The following is a 20,801-nucleotide window of genomic DNA, read 5'->3' on the forward strand; positions in this document are numbered from 1 at the left end:
TTAAGGATGCCACACTGTCCCATCTACTATACACCATGTCTGAAGGTCTGCCCAGGATAACCCTACAAGTAGGGTGAATCACAGACAGTTGCTCATTTAATTGATAACATTTTAACAAATTACATGCTAGTGGTTATCTCACAGAGACAATTTTACCAAAGTATGAATTTTAACAGTAGCACATCTTGCATACATTAATAAGAACCAGAAGGGTAGTTATGTTTTCAGCCATATGCTGAAAAAATGCAGGTTATCTGCAGTCAGTCAAGCAAGCTTTATTCGACAAATGTCATAAAAGCAGAATGCATACATTTTGTCATAAAAGGATAAAAATAATTTATTAAGCACACATTATAAATAAATGTATAATATTATACAGTTTAAAATTACATGATTTAAAATTGCGCATACGATAATTTCATGATATATATGATTCCTAATATGTTACAAAACCATAATTAAAAAACAAGTCTTTCCAAGTCAACCACTAATCATTTTACTCCTTAGAGTCCAGGACCACCCTAGAAACTTTGCCACTGATATGTAAACCAAAGGATTGGTACTTGTACAAATAATTCTAACTGCTACCATTCCACTCCTGGTGCCTAGTAGCTTACACATTGGTCGTAGCCATGCCCTGCACGAGGCAGAGTATGCTGGACACCCAAATAACATGTGAGTGACTGATTCCATGGAAGCTGGACAACAGGGACAAGTAACCATTTCGCCATGGGACCATCTCGAAGTAAATGCTCTAATTGGCAAGCTTCCCATTCTAAGCTTAAAATAGAGCTTTCTATCAAGTGGCTTGGTTATGTCATTCCAGTATGCTTCTAGGGCAGTCACATCTTTAAAATCAAGAAAGATCCCTGTGAGCGAGAGTGGGGCACTTGTCCTAAAAGTTTGGATGCTACCATCTCCCAGTATTTGTCTTTGAGAACCTTTTTGGATGGTAACCTAGCTTTAAGAGGATCCTCCCATAGCGCTTGCATTCCTAGTTCTCCAAGAATCCCCCTAATACCAGATAACCATTTAATTTTATGAAAGGAATCACACTTGATAATATCCGTAAGGCCTGTGGCAAATATTCTTAATTCAGGAGTTGTCCACAGGCGCCACCAGTAAAATACCGGACGCAAATTTGCAATAGACTTAATTGGCCTCATTCCTAAGTCATAGAAAACGGGAAACATGGGAGTACTCTGGGGTAAATTAATAAGATTGCGTTGAAACTTGTTCTCAGATATAGTCATTTTGTTTAGATTCTCGAATCCCCAGATCTCTACTCCATAGAGGGCTGAACTAACCACCTTTGCGTCATAGACTCGGAGGACAGGAGCAATTGGCTTGGTTAATGATTTTGCATGCTCAGAGCACAATGCTCCAGCCAATTGGCGATGTTTAAGCGTTGCCAACTCAGTCTGCTGGTTCCAATGCAAATCATGTTGAATATTAACACCCAGGTAGCTAAATGCCCTCACTTGTTCAAGTGGTAAGTTATTCATTAAAATATTTCCCTTAAAAAGATTTATGCTGGTTAAAAGTCATAAATTTGGATTTTAACACATTTACTTCAAGGCCTCGGGTGGTACAGAATTCTTCAAAGATGACTAGTGCTTTCTGTACTCCACAGGTTATCTGCATTTTAGTGTGCACAGGCTAGTTATGTTGCAGTATCTTGACAGCCTCAGGATATTTGCAAAATGCAAACTGGATGAATGCCAGTGCTTTAAAGCATAAAAGAGCTAGACCCATCCACGGGAGGGGTGGCAGTCCAACCTCCGTCTTCCACAGGGTTTCTTTGGGGGCGTGCGTTGCTGGTGGGAAACACTGTTGCTGCGTTTCGTACAGGGTGCCGATATAGCAGCAGTGCTGCAAAACCGGTCCCCTGTACAAAAATGTCTCCAACCGATCAAAAACGGGCCCTCACCCTTCTGGCCCACTGGGAAAACGCCTGGTGCCCGCTACGGCAAGTCCATCCCTGGTCCTTCTTCGGTAAAACTGCAACTTCTCCATTGACTTCCATTGGGCACATGACTGTGTTTCCACTCTGCATACTGTCCCCGTGGGGTTCCTGGGTACTTACCTTGGGTGGTTCCTTGTGTCCCCAGCTCCTGTGAGTTTTCTGGTCCAAATCCCGTTCTCCTTTGCAGTTTGCATTCCACTTTCTTAGAGTTGAAACGCACTCTAGCCCGTCCATCAATGTAACTGTGCCAGGTGGCCCGGGTGCTAGTCCTGTCGTCCTCCATACAGGCGATGTTTCCCGGGCCCGCACAGGCGGCTCAATATTCATAGCAGGTGCCCTTGACAGAGGGGGTCCGGGAGGAGATGCATTGATGGCTTCCCCATATGGAGGCATGGAATGGCAGAGACATTTTTGTCTCTAATCCGTATATTGTCATCGAGTCAGGTGCCAGAAAATCCAGATGAGGGGCTCGATGTGGAGACTCATCCACAGGAGGAAAGTGGTCCATGGCAGAGCAACAGCTCCACATCAACTGCCTGGAACTAATAGCAGGTTAATTGCAGTCAAGTACTGGACCAAGGAAAGAGTGAATTACTGTGTGCTCCTAAAGATGGACAGTATGTCAGCGGTCAATATATCAATCACCTGGGAGGCCCCCGATCAAAACTGCTGATGAATATGGCCAAGAAATTAAGGACATTTTGCCTCTCCAACAACATATTGGTCACAGAGGAGCAGATCGATGCTCGAGAGATTGGTCTGATATGAACCTCTGGCAAACAAATCTAGAAGTTTTCAAACAAATCAACAATCGTTGAACACTGTGGATCTCTTTGTGTCTTGCTTGGACCATCAGGTGGATCCAAACACCAACTTGACATTTTCCTGCTGCTTACTTCAGATAAACCAGATGTCCTTCTCATCACCGAAACCTGGTTAACCCAGGATTCTTTACCCGATATCCTAGCAGCCCTCCCTTCCGACTATTACATCCTGTCGGTTAATTGGGCACCTGGAAAGGCGGGAGGAGGTGTTGCTGCCATAATTAACAAAAACTTCAAATTTACCACCATGTCCTCCCTCACTCTCCCGGAGGTAGAGAATATGGTCATAAAATTGGACATAGACACCGGTTCCTTGGTGCTGGTTCTCATTTACTGTCCCCCTCAGGCAATGCCTACCTTCCCTACTTCCCTAAGTGAACAAATGGCCACCCTAGTGATTAACTATGCAAAGGTGCTCCTGGTCGGGGACCTGAACTACTGGTTCAATGATGTCTCTGGGGGACCTCATGCAGCTGAACTATCCGAACTCTTATCTAATTTGAACCTAGTCCAGCACTTACACAACCCCACCCATGAAAAGGGACATATTCTGGATCACTTTTGGTCCCACAATATCTCACTCTCCATCCCGCTAATATCCCCATGCATCTGGTCAGATCATCACCTGATACAATTCACAATTACTTCCAGTAGCTATAAAAAGTCCACCCCCTCGGCGGAGGGTGTAACCAGGAAGTGGAAATCCATAAATAAATCGGATTTCATTGATACCTTGGAGAACTCTGTACCCATCTTTTGTCAGGACGTCAACTCCATAGAGGTCACAGAGTGGCTACTATCAGCTAGCAATACTCATGCCCCAATCGTCAAATTCTCCCGCGCTCGCCATTCAGATGCACACAAATGGTTCACCACCGACCTCAAAAAACAAAAACTCGATTGAAGACAGGGAACAATTTGCCACCGCCCGTAGAGAGCATAAAAAAGCCATCTTGACCACTAAAACGGCTTATTTCTCTACAAAATTACTCAATGCCGACAACAAATCCAAAGAAATCTTCGAAATAGTGAACAACTTATGTAACGATGCTAGAACCTCGCCTACTCAGACCCCGACTCAAGAACTCTGCAATTCCCTGAATGATTATTTTCTGGACAAAATCTCTTCCATTAAAGCTAGTCTCCCCAATACTATTAATTGGGACACCCTCCAACCCATCTGTCCTAAAACACTCTCAGAACTCATGACTCGTGTCAAATCGGGATCACCCGATGACTGCTGTCCCCCACACGCCACAATAGAGATATTCACCGTCTTGCCCCATACCGTGCTCTGGTTTCTCAATGAATGACTTGCCCAAGGCAAGGTTCTTAGCGCCTTTAAACATGAGACGGTAGTGCCCCATATAAAAAAAACAGGGGCTGACCCTAGTAACCCCGTAAACTACCGCCCTATTTCTCTCCTTTCTTTCCTGGCAAAAATACTAGAGGCCCATGTAGCCAGGTGTGTGTCTAGCTTCATTGAATGTTCAGACTATCTAGAGCCAAACCAAGCTGGTTTCCGCCCGGCGCACTCAACGGAGGGCGTGATCCTTGCAGTCTTGGACACTCTCAGAGAAAACGCAGACAAGGTCGACCATCAAGATCTGGTGCTCCTGTACTTTTCAGCCGCGTTCGATACGGTCGACCACACCATCCTGTGGAACCGCGTCGAGCAAGCCGGCCTGCGTGGACCTGCACTTGGTTGGATTGAATCCTTCCTTGTCGACGGCACTCAAGCAGTAAGGCTTGGGAATTTTACTGCCCCCAAGCTCACCTCCACCTGTGGGGTCCCACAGTGTTCCTCTTGATCCCCGCTGCTTTTCAATTTATATTTAAGACCGTGGATCCACTCATTGAAAAACAGAAACATCACTATCTTCAACTATGCTGACGATCTTCAGATCATATTCCCACTTGGTTCCACTAATGCTGTAAGTGAGTTCCAATCAACCATGCTCCACATCCAGCGTTGGATGGATGTGAACCACCTGAAACTCAGCCGGGACAAGACAGAGCTGGTTTTGCCTGGGAACAGCAAGAATAGCTGGGGCACACATTTCTGGCCAGCAGAACTCGGGCCTCCCCCCACCCCTACTTCCTCTTGTGAAAAGCCTAGGTGTCATTATCAACGCCGACCTCTTGCTTCGGGGACAGGTGGGTGCCGTGATCTCCTCCATTGTCCACCAACTACGGAAAATTAGGAAAATCGCACACCTGCAGACTTACTCAGCTTTAATAGAGGTAGTGCTAGCCCTCATACTCTCACGGCTCGACTTCTCAAATTCCATTTATCTCGGTCTGCCTGCTGGTCTACAAAAAATACTTCAAATGGTCCAGAATCAGGCAGCAAGACTGATTCATAAACAACCCAAATGGCTGTCAGCTAGACCTGGTCTGGTAAAACTCCACTGGCTCCCGATAGCCCAACGAGTAGTCTTCAAGATTGGATGCTTAGCCTTTAAGGCTCTGCACGGCAAAAGCCCCAGATTCATCAGCAGTATGATAACCAAGTATACCCCTCTGCGCAGTCTCTGTTCAGCCCACCTCTCCCTGCTAACTACTTCATCTTTTAGACGGAAACGACAGGGAGGCTGCTGCTTCTCTCACTTGGCCCCCAGACTCTGGAATTCCCTTCCTCTGGCACTCAGAAGTTGCGATAACCTTCTTAGTTTCACAAAGGCATTAAAAACATGGTTATTTGAGCAATCATATGCCTAGTAACTCTGCCGCAACAGTTTTTAGTTCTAGTGCCATGAAACCTATGGGTGTACGTGCGCTCTACAAGTATTTAATAACATAACATAACATCAGTACTTCAGTTGGAGGCCGGACCCTCTGGCGGCGCGACAGACGCATTCCTACAGAACTGATCATGAGATTGTTAATTCAGGTGCGGTGTCAACAGGCTCGCATAGTCCTTTTCACGCCGAATTGGAGGCCGAAAGTCTGCTTTCCAGTTCTTGGGATTCTTCAATCCATCTACCCCATGTTACAGATCTCCTTTGGGATCGTCTACGGAATACTCACCCATTAGTCAGTCAGGGGAGGTTACCATTCATGGCGTGGAGGATTGCAGGGAAAGATGGAGAGTCCCTGGCCTTTCAGAAGAGGCTGAGATGATGTTGACCGCAGCATGGGCCGACTGTACCAACAAACGATATAAGTCCGCAAGGTTGCGATGCCCTGGGGTCCAACATTGTCCAGATCCTGAATTTCCTTGCGTCGCTAGTTTCACAAGTTGTGGCCTATAAGATGGTAAACACATTCAGATCGGCTGTTTCGGCAGGCCGCATCCCGATTCAGGGTCATAAGGTAGGGGAGCATCCGTTGTTCTGCACATTTATGAGGGCCATCCGCCTCTCCTTGCCACCAGAACCAAGGTATTCCGTTTTGTGGGATGTTAACCAGGTCTTATGCCTATTTAAATCCTGTCCATGAAAAGATTTTCTGTCCCGTAAGCCATTTCTGGTAAGTTGGCTATGCTATTATATCAGATCTCCTGCTGCATTGTTTCGGATTTAAGGGACTTTGTTTTGACAGGCTCGCTACCTTCAGTGGAGGTCTCATTGTAAGTGTTTGGTCAATAACGCTTTATTATTTCTACTTCAGACCATTTTAGTAGCTGTCTGGGCTGGGCCACTAGGTAGTACAATGTTATATTGGGCTATCCAGGCTCCCAGAGTCGGGCGGGGACAGAAAATTGTTCCAGCCATCTGAAAAAGTGGGCCATGCTTGCAAATCGGGGCAGTTTTGATGAACTTGAAGAACACATGCTGTATTGGTTTTTCATAAGGTATGGAAGACTGCAGGCAATGTTTGTTTTAATATAAAGGAACTCAACACTAGAAACCGGACCACCAGACCTTAAAAGAGGCTTACAACCAGCCACAAAACCGACCCACACACTGACCTTTTAAACCAGCCCATCGAGCACTACCTGATTGCTTTATAGGCCAGCTGGACCCTGTCTTTTGGATGAGTAGGTGAATTATAATGGGATCCCTGTCTTCTTACTTACCTTATATTTAAGTTGCAGATCTGCTGGAGTTGTTTCAGTAATTGAGATGGGCTATAAATCAGAAGTGTTTGAAAGAGAAATAGAATTCTAGGTTGTCATCTTTATCGTGCAGAACTGTTCCTGAAATAAAGGGCCAAACTATGCCATGGTTGTTTCCTGTTAGCTTTTCTGAAATCGCAAAATTACTTGCATGAAGGGAAAAGGTCTAGGCCAGCGGCATTAGGGCCAAGTTACTGCCCTTGGTTACTCTTAATAAAAACTAAAGCAAAGAGCATACCATCTTCTCTACTCAAATAGAGCCATGTTGCTGGAGGCACAGTGGTGGGCACATGCAATCAGATTCCCTCCCCTATATATACACGGAGGTCGGCGAGTACATGAACCTGCATGGTCCTTAAAGGATCTATGCATGTATATGTAATTTATTTAATATCTACCTCTAGTCTAGGAAAAGTTCTGCACCCCAATGCTCATGCCTAGTAATGTTGGTTTACGGAAACCTTCAATAGACACTGTGAGCTATTTTGCCTTATTTCCTTTTGATTAAGAATAAGTGTTTGTTTTGAATGTGGCTTCTCACCAATAAGTCACACCCAATCACTACACTCCCACCTGGGAGGCAAATATGTCATTACACCTTTGAATAATATACACTTTTAATCATGTCTTACCACCCCTGGCACAGCAAGACTGCAACACAAAACAAACAGCAGCTTTTGAAAAGGAGTTTTATTTAACAAAATGCAAAGACTATCACTTTTAGAATAAGGCTTGGGGTTTATTATATAATACTCTCTAAACAAAGGCTGTCTCAGATACCAAATGCATTATATTCAAATATATGTAGCAGACTTATAATCTAAAAGGCATGAATCAATAACTGAGCAAACTATAATACTGATTAATAAACAAGCAATAACTGATATAAGATAAGATACACTGGACGTCCTGCAAGAGATCAGAAAGATATATATACAGAGTAGAGGATCACTCTGGATGTGCACCTCCCACACCACAAAGAAAACACCTCAAACGATCACAGCCACTGGCTCACATCACAATGGCAATAATCACAAAACTCAATACATCACCTGATGCATACACTGCCCACTTCTGGCCGGGGGAAGTCTTCATACAGCCGGGGATCAGAGCTCAGCAATCGAGGTTCAATTTGAGATAGACACGTCAGCCCTCACTCGGAATCCAAACTCCCAAACTTCCACTTCCACCAGACCAGTGGAAGCTCCCCCTTTTAATACAAGTGAAAACGTTGGTCGAAGCTTTTAGCAAGCCTCGCCTTCTTTTCCCATCAGATTCCGTACCACTCCGTGCCCAGGACACAGCATTGGTTGATCAGGCCTTTGCTATAACTTCGAGAAGGAGCCTGTACATTCCTCTGATAAGAACCGGTTTCTACTAGCACACAGAGTGCAGAAAACAAGTGAAAGCAAAACATCTTCGTGCAGGACAGAAAGGCCCAAAGCAAGATGGATTTGAAAAGCAAGATCCCATGAGAGTATGTCAAAGGCAATAGTCAGCACTGCCATAAAGCAAGGTAAAGTCAGAAAACAGAATGGTCAAAGCCAATAGTAAGAACTCTTAATTCTCACCAATGACATATTCCTGCACAACTGCACGCCTACAAATACACATCCCCCACGCTCTGCTCTTGGCAAGACTGTTCCACTCATTAACAGCTCCTACTGAAAGACAGCAAGATTACAGAAGCGAAGAGAAGCAGGCAAATGCAGGACTATCCTACAATAAGGAACACACTAAAATGAATTAAAATGGTGGTGGTGAGGGTCATCACAGGGTGCCAAAATCACAAAAGTGGCTCATTTATTACAGTGTTGTATCAAAGATGCTCACCTTGAAATTAGACACTGTGAGATTGGAGAATCAGTTTTTATTTCTTTTGAAGGATAGTCAAGGAGCATGAACTTGCTGCCGGTATTTTTGACAAGCATGTATGACGAGCTTTTGTGGGATGAACTTGGAAAGTATTTAATGGCTCTTGAGAGTGAAACATGACCAAGTTTGCTTTAAAAACATGCTCGTAGGTTAGAGTAGTGCTGGCATGTGGCAAGACTATGTGAAAGATAAGGATCTAGTACAGGTTTATGATGGAGCATGTGACTCTGTAATGTACCTTGGTAAAAATCCACTAAGTGTTTACATTGACTGCGAAAACAGCAGGGACGTATGTTGGCAAACCCTGCACTTTCCTCTTGGATGATTGAGATGATGCCGAAGATCTTGGCGCATTTTATGTGGCTGGGACGGTGGCTTGGAACTGCTGAACCTTTATAGTGCTACCAGAGTTAGGGAGGACCACAAGGGAGGAAAATGTGTGTTACACACGTTTGCCTCACATGCAGGAATTGTATGTTAAACACCCAAGACCAAAAGGGCATGAAAAGGATGGATGTTATATGTGAGTGATGGGGCAGGGGAAAAACATACTGGAGCAGGATTTAACTAAGTGTTCATGTTGAAGATCGAAGAATAACTTGAACCTTTTTCTTGTAAAGTTGGAGGGATGGGGGTGAAACTAAACAAATGTTGACAACTAGCAGCCTACGTGTAAGAATCACATTGTTGAAATCTGAGTAGAAGGTGCCCAGGCATATGCTAGCAGATGACTGTTGATACCGTAGTTTTATAGGCTGACGTATCAAGCTGATAAAACACACAGTTTATCCTTGAGTTGTCATCCATTGAGTAGTAGGTAGGTGTTTAGGGGGAACTGCCGAATAACAGTGTATCATTTGTATATCCCACATAAAGAACAGTCTTTGTCTCCTGAATGAACCCAATTAGTTGCTTCACAGCTCTATAGACTAGCTCAGCAGCACTGTTCGTAAACAAGTTTTGAAAAGAATTTGTAGTACACTTTTCAGTAAGATGCGTTCTATTAACTCACATATATTAAAATTGTCATCTTTGTCACTGCCATCCACATACCATAAGAACTGTTTCTATTTTTGTATGTGTTTCAAGGTTGGAATGGGGTCTTTATGATGATTTTGAAAAGCCGTGGTTTTGTTTGTTTTCTAGGCAGTGCCTTGGTGAAAGTATTCTGTACCAGTGGGTGGAAAAGATCCGGGAAATACTTCTTGAAAAATCTTGCTTTGTTGATTCAGGTAGAGTCGGTAGAACATGTACGATTTACTGAAATGTTCAGGCCATATTATTCATTTTGAAAAGCATGTTTACAATAATGTTCCTTCATGAGTGACTTAGCCTCCTTATCAAGCCCGTTGTCTTCAAAGTCAAAGAGAGACCACAGTTAAGTTAGGAAGAGCTTCTTAGTCCCGTAGTTTAATACAAATTGGTTGAAAATGATCTGTGGCTGTGCCGCACATATCTTACGCTGTTAACGGCCTGGGTAATCAAACTGTTATAGATCTATAGGTAACATCCCTGGGAATTGTTTCCCTGAATGGCAGTGTCCCAATAATTATTCGGACAAACTCACAGCAAATACAGTAGTAGCAGTACCATCTTTCTCCGCCAGAGATTTGTTTTCTTCTCCCCTTGCACTTTCTTCTAAGCCTATGTGCCGAAGCTAGCTCCATCAGAAGTGCCTTCCCATTTGCATTATATTGCTGTTTCACAGTGTAGCATGTAAGTATACCATTAATATTGTTTTTGGGTTGCTGGTTTGTGGGTTGGGTTTGGGTTTGGTTCATGGATTGGTGAAGCTTGTCTCAAGCATACAAAAGAAACCAAGTATGATCCTGCTAAGTTCTGGAAAATCACCCCTGCTGCAATCAGTTTAAAGGGAATAAAAAGTGTCAGCGGGCACCCCACAAACTTGATAAAATGGAGGTCTTGCCTTCACCCAAACAAAGAAGAGGCTCTGGCTCTATTTATGGAATCGAATAAGTAGATAGGGTGGGCTCCTCTTCCAGGGAGTAAAGAGAACCAAGAACTCTATCTTTATGCTGGACATGGGTAAGGAGATAGCCGAGCACAAGATCTTAATGTCCTCATAGATCAGCAAGCAGAGTTGTGTGATTTACCTTTTTTATTATGTTAGTGTGTTGATGCAATTCCAAGTAGGAGGGTTTTTTGAATTTGAACAGATTAGGGGTCAAGAGCTGTGGTTCCCCTTGTGAAGTGGCATACAAGCCAGGTCATAGAGATCCCCCTGATGGATTCTGCTTAGGAGCATGTGCTAGGCGATTCCAATTAAGTCTTAAAAAAGAAAACATTAAATATTTACTTACTTTGGTCTCACTGGATGATTGAAAAGAATATTACAACAAGAAATGCCTTTTTAGTAACCCCGTGCCTTTATATGTCTCAGGGTACACAGCTATACCTACTGACTTTTGGTCACAGGCAAGGTATGGCATTTTTCACCCCTCTCTCCGCCACAGACGGGCCTGGGCCCGAGGGCAGAGATGTGCCCCCCCCTTCCCCCTTGCTGACTACGCTGTTTAGCGCCAACGGTGCCTGACTTCAAGATGGCGCCCTTGGGGACACGCTTTCTATGACCGGCAGACACAGGCTCCGGGAACACGAACGCAGAGGATAGTGCCCTGGTGGACTCTGGAGGACTTTTTCGTTGGACTAGTCCCTCCCTCCATACCCTGCATCCTACCCACCCTTCCTCTATGCTGTGAATGCTGCTGTTTTTTTTTGGACAGTTTTCGCTGGACTCTAGCCCTTCCCTCCAGACCTTTGCATCCCACCCACCCCTCCTCTATGCTGGTACTCGTGTAGTGTTTGCAGCGGTCCTTTGTACTCTCTACCACCCCTATATTACCCATAGAGTGTTTCCAGTCACATCCCTCCTGTCAAGATAGAAGATAACTCTAACGACTAGTATCCTATTTGATTTTTAGATTGTATCCATGTGTATCCCCTCCCGGTGTTTAGAATTATAGCGTTAACGACTAATCACCTGTGGAACTGTTGGAATATAGCCAGGTGTATCCCTTCCCCCGTGTGAAGAGATAACCCTATTCACTAGAGCAAAAAGAAATGTGTTCCTGAAATGTGTAACGTAACTGATTCTATGTAAAGTGCCTTGTAAAGGGGCAGCTGAAATTCCAGGAGCCTAGTCCCGACAGCTCGACGACTTCGGAGGGCTGGAAGAGGTCCCCCGCTACACGGCGGAGGAGGGCACTGGACATCGAATGCTGTCTTATGTAAAGCGCTCTGATAACCTAATCGGTTCAAGATCCTGAAATGTGCAACGTAACTGATTCTATGTAAACTGCTGTGATAACATGTAACAGAACTGGTGCTATGTAAAGCGCTCTGATAACCTAATCGGTTCAAGTTCGCGCTATAGAAAACTCTAAAAATAAATAAATAAATAAACAACATTAGCCACATCTACTAGCCAGTGAATTGTAGTCAGACAGTGCCTTGCTCCCAGAAGCAACATCTGTGTGACTGCCAGCTAAAAGCAGTAGTTGCATGGTCTTCTAGCACGATTCCACCAGCCTTTTTGCAGATTCTTTTTACAACCTGCTAAGCAGTTTATCTTGGTGATGGTCACACTCTTACCACATTTCAATATTCGATGGAGGCACAGTGCCAGGTTTCTGAAAAAAAAAAATATATATCTATATGGCATTGAAGTTTTGAACATTGCAATAGACACCTACAGATGTAGTTACCTCGATGGACAAAAGAAGCGAGGAGATCGAGAGAGAAAAGAAAAAGGAAACTAGAGAGAACCATTTGTACAATCATTAATGTAATAAGAGTAGGGTAGGTTATAGCTTATCATACATTATAGTTCTTAGTAAAAGAATAAATGGTCTAAGACACTAATAGGAAAAATAGCCTCTGAAATATATAAAAGGCTGGATCAATTGGTCATTTGACCAGGTAAGAGATGTTGGAGGTCGTCTATTGAGGTTCTCTCTCTCTACCGCCCTCCCATAATCCCCCCACCCCCCAATTATCTTTTGCGAAGGTGAATTGTAAGTTCGTGGTCACCTTTCTGCTGCAGGTGTGTTCAATCCAAAGACAGACACAGCCCACTGAACGGGGCAAAAGCAACTCCATGCAGACCCGGGAGCCTCAACACCGTGCGCGACTCCCACTGGGCCCTGTGCAATAATGTGCTTTGCAGGTGCAGTCTACTAATAGAAAGCAAGCATGCTTTGAGCGCAGTGTCTGTGGCAGTTCAAAACAAAGAAGACTTATGTGAATGGTGTTGTAGGCAACACATCCATGGAGGGAAAGTACCGCCAGCCACTAATGTTTTAATTAATAGAACAGAGGCACTCAAATCTTATCTCCCTTTGTGACGCTAACAGACTTGGTAGCTTCCTACTGCGCTCTGCCCTGGGCACACAGCGCTTAAGAGGCAAGGATTTCAGAACAGAAAACAATATGGTAATACAGACGGAGTAGCGGAAGCGTTCATACAGTCCCTGCTCATCTACTGCTCCTTGCTACTATTATTGACTCTCTTCGTGTTGCTCCATGATTGAGGCACTTTACAGCTATCTAACGCATCTGAGTTACAATGCAATAACAAGTTACTAATTGGGGAAAGCGCATTGGCTATAAACAGAAGTAATAGTTACAGTTACCGAACTCATGAATATAACAAGCGCTGCAAAATATGAAACAAAACAGTTTTCAACTGTTTGAATGATGGACGAAAATGTAAGAATTTAGGTCAATAAGAGGGGAAGACATGATTTACTCCGATCTAAGCAACCATTCTTGTCACTATACTGTCTATGAAAGGCCTCCGTCCGCCAGAAGCGGAAATCGTCCTCCACTCAGTGGCTTAACAAAAGCCCCCGCGGTGCGGGGCGAGTTCTAGGGTCCTGCTCCACACTGTTGCACAGGAGGCGTGCGCCTAACCTGAGAGCTTCCTGCTATTTTAGGAATGAAATGCAACGCTTCTCCTTACTACGAATGCCTTTACCAAGCAGATAGTAAAACCCGTCCAAAGACGGAGGCGGTTACGTGCGCCGGAGAAGTAGTATCTGCAGGCACACGCTTGCGCTGGGGCTCAAACAATTTAGAGTCACTACTACTTGCGGCTAGTTTAGGCTCAGCCGCCCAGGGCAAGCAAGTGACTGCTACCAAGAGTCCCTCTAATCAATCACATGAAGGAGAGTTCCTTTAACCAATCCGAGGTAAGCACACTTTCTCTAAGACGCTAATTTCTCTGTCTCATGACTCGCCACAATTACGAGACAAGGGTCTAGGGCGCAAATGAACACCACTATTTTGTGGTTGCAAACAAATCGGCCCGATTGCCAGCGTAAACAAGCGCGTTCCTCGCGCTTAAAGGAGGCAGCAGGGGGAGGGGCAAGTGAAAGCGTTTCACTTGCGGGAGCGTGCAGCGCCGGGAGCGATAATTGCTCCTATATGGCTCCGCGCGCTCCCGCAAGTGAATAGCCACACATGCACGCGTTGCCATTGAAGGCAATGGAACGCGTGCACGTTTTTGGCTGAAAAGCCAAAGCGATCCCAAAAAGTCTTTTTGCCTTTTCAGCGCATGCGTGCTGCGAAGGTGAGACCTAAAAAGTAACACAGTAAAGTCAACACAGGGCATTGCTCTGCCTTACGTCACAGGTAGGCATTCTTTGGTTGGTGCTTTGACGCTCCTGTGCATCCAAACTTGGATTTTGACGCACACCCACATTTTCAAAGAGTTGTAGACATTGGTTTGCCCCAAAATGGTGTGCCTGCCTGATGCTGGCATATCTGATAGAGACCTCTTGCCACAGATTTCTTCCCTTAGAATTACCCACAGGTGGCAGACTGTAACATGAATCTTTTTGTGAGCAGTACCTCTATGCGCTGGTAGGTTTCGTAGTTTGGCTTAACGTGGCATGGTCCGCCCTGGAAGTGACTTGTGTGGTACCTATCTGATATAGACTTTTAACTGCAAATTCCTTACCTTAGAATTATCCCCAGGTGTCATACTGGATCCAGAAATATTCATGAGCAGTACCTCGGACGCCGCCGGTACATAGTGTTGTTCGACTCCATGTGGTGTGATCTGCGCCAGAAGTGACGTGTGGTGTCTATAAAGGCACCACCGAGCGCGCTGATATCCGTTTCTTTTCGTGACTGTCGATGTCAGGAGCCACGTAGAACATTGACCACTGGTGTGCAAAGCTAGGGTCCTAAAAGGTTAACAGTCTTGTACCTAGAAATCTGTTCGCAGAGGGGGGAGGATGGGTGGGTCGGTAAGGAATCTGCAACTAGATAGAGTCTCCACCAGATAAGGCGTTACTGAAAGTAAGTAAGTTGTTTATCTGTTATAGACTTCTAGCTGCAGATTCCTTACCTTAGAATAGATATGCAAGCAATACCTCCCCTGAGATGGGTCTGCGAAATAATTTCACACCAAAATGTCCGGCAGGACCGAAAGGGCAAAGTGCCTGTCCCAACAGACCTGACTGTCCAGGCAGTGGTGCTTAATGAATGTGTCCAGAGAAGCCCATGTTGCTGCCTGGCAGATATCCAGGACTGGTACTCTGCGTCCCAATGCAGTGGTCGCAGCCCTTGCTCAGGTGGAATTATCCACGCAAAACCTTAGGTGGTTGCTTCTTGGCCAATGCGTAGCAGATTTGAATACCGAGTACAATCCATCAGGACATGGTCAGTTTCTGCACGTCCTTCCCTTTCTTGGTGCCGACATACACCACAAAGAGTTGGTTATCCACCCTGAACTCTTTTCTGCGGTCATGGTAGAACAACAGCGCTCTTTTTGGGTCTAGTCAAAGGAGTCGCTCCACTTCCTTAGAGGGATGCGGCAAAGCAAAAAAGGTAGGCAGGATGATGGATTGGCCTACATGAAAGGGAACGACCACCTTTGCAAGGAAGGAAGCTCTGGTGCAAGGGACCAGCTTATGTGGTAAGATGTTGAGGTACATAGGCTTAGATGACAAAGCTTGAAACTCACTGATCGTCCGGGCAGATGCTTTCTCTACCAGAAAGACGGTTTTGATTGTAAGGAGCCTGCTAAGACAGTTGTGCAGCAACTCAAAGGAAGCACAAATTGGAAAAGTGAGTACTAAATTTGGGTCTTACTGAGGCATGGTAAAGGGTGAAGGAGGGGACATGTGTTGGAGACCTTTCATAAACCTATTTGCAATAGAGGATTTGAACAGGGAAGGCTGATCTGTGAACCACAGAAATGCCGAGATGGCAGAAAGATAGCCGTTTAAGGTGCCCAAAGCAGACTCCCACTGGGAAGGCAAATAATGAAGAAAAAGCCTCCAAGAATTTGTGCAGGGAGGGCTGCCTTCCTGCGCAAACGCTAACCTGAGCATAATGGAGACACCCTTGCACTATGGCGCAAAGGTAACTGCATTGCCGGTGGAGAGGTCAAAGTGTGTCCGCTCATGGAGAAAGCAGAACTGCACAATTTCTTTGAAGATATGTCCTGCTCTCTTCAGGTGACACAATGCTGCATTGCCCCACTTATTTGTAAAAATGCCCCTTACTTACCGGTTTACCAAAAAAGTAGCAAATATGCACCCATAGAAGTACTCCTTGAATGGATGCAAATGTAATACTTTTTAGGATTCACAAACATTGGCAGTAGGTGGCGTGGAAAGCTACACCAGTCTAAGGGTGATGGGACGAATTCTTGTGTGAGAAAATGGGGTTCTGTTGCAGTGCACTTCCCCCCAGCTTTTGCCTGACTTTTGAAGCACTGCCTAAGATATAGGTAAATCACCCCACTCGCAGGCCTTACCCGCCCTAAGGCAGAGTGCGCTATATCCCAAGTGTGGACATATCTGCTTGAGCAGATAATACCCTACAGTATTACGGTCTATTCCTTAATATCATAAGTGCAATGGAAGCCATATAGAGTACATGGGCTGGGAACTTGACAACTCGAGTTCAACAGCACCATGATGGCTTCACTGAACCCAGGAGTGTTTGGTACCAAACTACCCCTTTCAATAAACCCACACTGATGCCAGCAGTGTGGTATATATTGAACCATGTATGCAGAGGTCACCTCAGAGGGGCCACCTTAAAACTTAGCGACCGTTATGTGGGCACTGACTGGCTTTAGGCAGCCTGTCACGCATAGACATGTTTCTGGACCCCTGGATAGAGATCCCCTGCTCTTAATGACCGGAAACAATGCACATCCTGGGCAGAGGTGTCACACCTCCTCCCCCAGGATGGGCCAGCGCTCGAAGGAGGAAGCTTCAAAGGCCTGTCGCCTTTGTAATGCGAGCCCCAGCCTGTGCTGCTAGCAGCAGATGGCAGTCCCTGGTTTACAGCCCTCAAGTTGGGCTGGAAAACCGGCTTGAAAACTCAAAAGAATAGTTGGGTTGCCACCTCTGCCAATTCCACCCCTAAGGTGGGTGAGGCAAGGACAAGCACATCTTTCAATCCCTGTCATCTTGAAGATGGGGCGACTCCTCCAGTCAGGGCTGGGTCTATGCCCCCTCCCACAGGAGCGTGGCATAATAGAGGGTATAGTCACCCCAGGTAAGATGCCCATTGGCCCTACCAGCTACTCACCCAAAACGCCCCTAATATATTTAGGTGGCTCCCCCAGACCTAGAAACTAGATCTGCAATGACCTAAGAAGCAAGAAAACAACCCTGCAGAGAAGACTGAAGACGATTACTGCCTTGGCCCCAGCCCTACCGGCCTGTCTCCAACTTCTGCAAAACTGCGACCTGTCTTGCAGCCAGCGACCTCTGAAAACCCTTGGAGGACTGCTTCCTCCAGTCTCTCGTGGACAGCCGTCCTGTCCAGAAGAAACCGACTTCAATGGCTCTGGATCAGCTGGAACCTCGACCCCTGCCCACACTGCACCCTACGCCCATGTCCCGAGTGGCTCACTTATGCAGTGAAGCCTACACAGCGATCCTGGCCCCATGTCCAGCGTTGGCTGAGTTCTCCTAATCTCCACGGCGGCACCTGCACTGTGAATCCAGAGGCTCCACCCCGACCGGCTCTGGCAAGAAGACTCTGACATTGAAAGACACCCCTGCATCTGATGCCCCCGGGCCTTGGTGGGCTGAACCAACGGTGCCCCTACGACCCCTCACATCTCTACTTACCTCCTGGGCCTCCCTTCTGCAACCTCTGGTGTCACGCCTGCAGCCTGTTTGCCCAAAACAAGAACCCCCATTGAATGGCATTGGGTGCCTGATATCAAAATTGCACCCTGCACTCCACCGCCCCTGTGCCTCTCGTGGTGTATGTTTGGTGCTGCTTTGTTCCCCCCCCTGTTCTTAACCTAACCCTCAAAGCTTGTCCCCTGCAACAGATCTATTTACCTGCAAACAGTGTGGCTTCAGGCACCCCAAGTCTCCATTGAAGTGCATTGGGCTGAACTCTGATTTTGACATTTGCTCACATACACCTCTGTGCCTCTGGTGATGCAGTTTTCATACTCACCTGACCCTTGCCCTTTTCTGACTTTCGTTTCCGAAAACTGGTATGGTAAGTGCATTATTTACCGGTTTAACCGTGAAATTGTTTCCCCCCTAAATTACATCAAATTGTACTGAAAAGTTTCTCAGTGGCGAATTTTCAAAGTGAAAAGTATTTTTATTTTAAAACGTATGTACCTGAATGCGAAGATCTTGATCTTTAAACTAAAATGCAAGCAAAGTATATATTTTTTTTAAAATTGGTCTGGAAGTCCTTGAAATGTGTGTCCATTATTGATCACTGTTGTGCAATAAATGTCTTACACTCCTCCGTGTTAGGCCTAAGGCTGCTCGCCTACACTACCACTAATAGAGCACTTAGGGTTTTACAAAGAGCCCTGCACACTTTTGGGGAACCCCTGGACTCTGTGCACTGTATTACCACCTATTGGTAATACCATTTATAGAGCCAGCTTCTTACAGCTTGCAAATAGTCTAACCACTGGCAATCCCTAAGGGTTGCATTCCAAACCATTGTTTTTTACCCAATGTGCCTGATTTAAGATTTAACAGATGGAGTAAAGGCAGACAGGCTGGAGGAGGACTTTACTGCCTTTACTCCACCTGCTAAATTTAGATATGTCCACCAGCCCGGACATCTCTATACATTGGCAGGAACTGCCATCATGGTTGTTTCTTTCAGTGTAGGAAAAGTTTAATGGACGGCCCCATTAAACATGATGTCTTTTATTTTTATTTAAAGAAACACCCACACATTTTTCTTTTTTCTCCTTTTTTTTCTGTCCCTCACAATCCATACTTCTCATAGCACCTACTCCATCAGGCTGTCTAAGAAAATGTTACACTGACAGAGTAAACTTGCGACCTGCAGGACTCAAAATTGAATTGGTGGACCTTGAACTTGGCTTACATGGTACTCTGTTGCATTTCCAACAGAGTACTTGTCTGGCAAACTCTAAATCAGCCTTAGAGGCCCACTAATGCAAATCAGTAGTGACCCTGCTCCTCATGGGAAAAGTCCATCCCGAGCCTGGATCACATCACACATTCAGCCTGTGGGCCACTGCTTTTTTAGTTGGGGAAATTTGAGATTCGCACACCCCAAATCTCACTAACTAAGCTGTGCCCCATAGGAAATGTTGGGGTAGTTGTCTGAATCGATTTTGTTGTCCTTCCATGCACAGTGACAATAGGCAGGCATGGAAGAAGACAGAGCATTATCCTCAGTGGTGTACTTTAAGGACTTGCAAGTGTTTCCGATAACTATGATTTTTATTTTCTAATAAATACATCCTCTCTCCCATTAATCTTCTAAAAGAATATAGCCTAAAACTTAGTCATATGCAGAAATCACACAGCTTTACATGCCCTTAGATGAGTTTTAAAGCAAGGATAAAATACAAAAATAGGGGGGGGCGTGGCTACCGGCCAAGCATGGCGGCAGCATAGCGTGAGGGCTCCTGAAGGCACTGCGGCCTAATTCTTAATCCGACACATTTATCCGCTGCATCACCCACCCGAAGCGGCAGCGTTCGGGAGCGGAATCACCGGGTCGATTTCTGGAAAAAATCGAGGACCGGAACCCAACAAACCACGCACGAGAGCACTGGGGCCTGTGACCAGGACAGAAGCACCGACCTCGAGTGAGCCACCGGCCCCGGCGGAAGTGAGCCTGGGCCGGCCTGGCAGAGGAGACACTTCCCGGCGCACCGCCTGAGGCACAGAACCACCCGCACTGGCGACCGGAACGGCAGAGACACCCACGGAGATACTGCCAAAAGCTGTGCTGCCCATGTACAGCTACCGGCACCTGCTACTCGGCAGCGACAAGTGGGGAAACATACTCGGAGGCGGAAGGCAGACGGAGCGGCCGGCAGAGAGCTGTGACACGGTGAGCTCCCTCAGGGAATAAGCGATTGGCTCTGCGTGTCCATACCTGACGCCCGGCGCCCACAACGGGGGGAGCGGACCCCATTCACTCCCCGGGACGGTGCGGCAGAGAAGACTGAAGCGGGTGCCCCCGGGGGACGGAGGGAGAAGACATTACCGCGCTTGTAAGCGCAGGGGGAAAAACCGGCAGCGCCAGACCACACAAGACGAGGGTAACGATCCTAACCCGCTACAGGTACTACGGCCCCCAAAGTCTAAACCAGAGACACCCTGGCGGAACCTCGACCAGGCCAGTAGCGACCCCACCACAAGGGACACATCGGGGGTATTGTAAACACCCGATACCAATCCTGCCCAGCAACGCCACGGCCGACCTGACCCTGCTTCAGAGACCTACCACAAGGGTCGCTAAATCTGCCCGGTCTGTGACGCAGCTGGTGGCGGACAGCGGCTTAATGCACTAGACACTACAAGAAGGGGGTCGGACCGCCGCAATCATCACGGCCGTTGCAGCAGCCTTCTGAACGGCGACAGCGCGGAGATCCACGCTTACAGGCCGGGAGTGTCCCAAACAAAGATCGGTGCAGTGCCAATGAGTACATGATAAGGACCCCCACCTAAACGAGCGGAATATCGGAGTGCACACCGGCCCGCCGCCCCCTGACCTGCACGCCCGGGAAAGAGTCAATCAATCAACGCAGATCACGGCGCAGAGAGGGACGACCCCA

The 20,801-nt window shown here is 46.3% G+C and overlaps 1 protein-coding gene across 2 annotated transcripts in view; it reads left to right on the forward strand.

Moving 5' to 3' along the window:
* Positions 1–20,801, forward strand: part of IMPACT (impact RWD domain protein) — a 198,030-nt gene that overhangs the window by 71,488 nt on the left and 105,741 nt on the right. For both annotated transcript variants that reach the window (XM_086965651.1, XM_086965650.1), the window contains exon 5: positions 9,872–9,957. In XM_086965651.1, the coding sequence (XP_086821777.1) occupies positions 9,872–9,957 (86 nt within the window). The remainder of the gene's footprint in view (positions 1–9,871; positions 9,958–20,801) is intronic.

Source organism: Lissotriton vulgaris, chromosome 4_1 (genome assembly GCF_964263255.1).
Source record: "Lissotriton vulgaris chromosome 4_1, aLisVul1.2, whole genome shotgun sequence".
NCBI lineage: Eukaryota > Metazoa > Chordata > Amphibia > Caudata > Salamandridae > Lissotriton > Lissotriton vulgaris.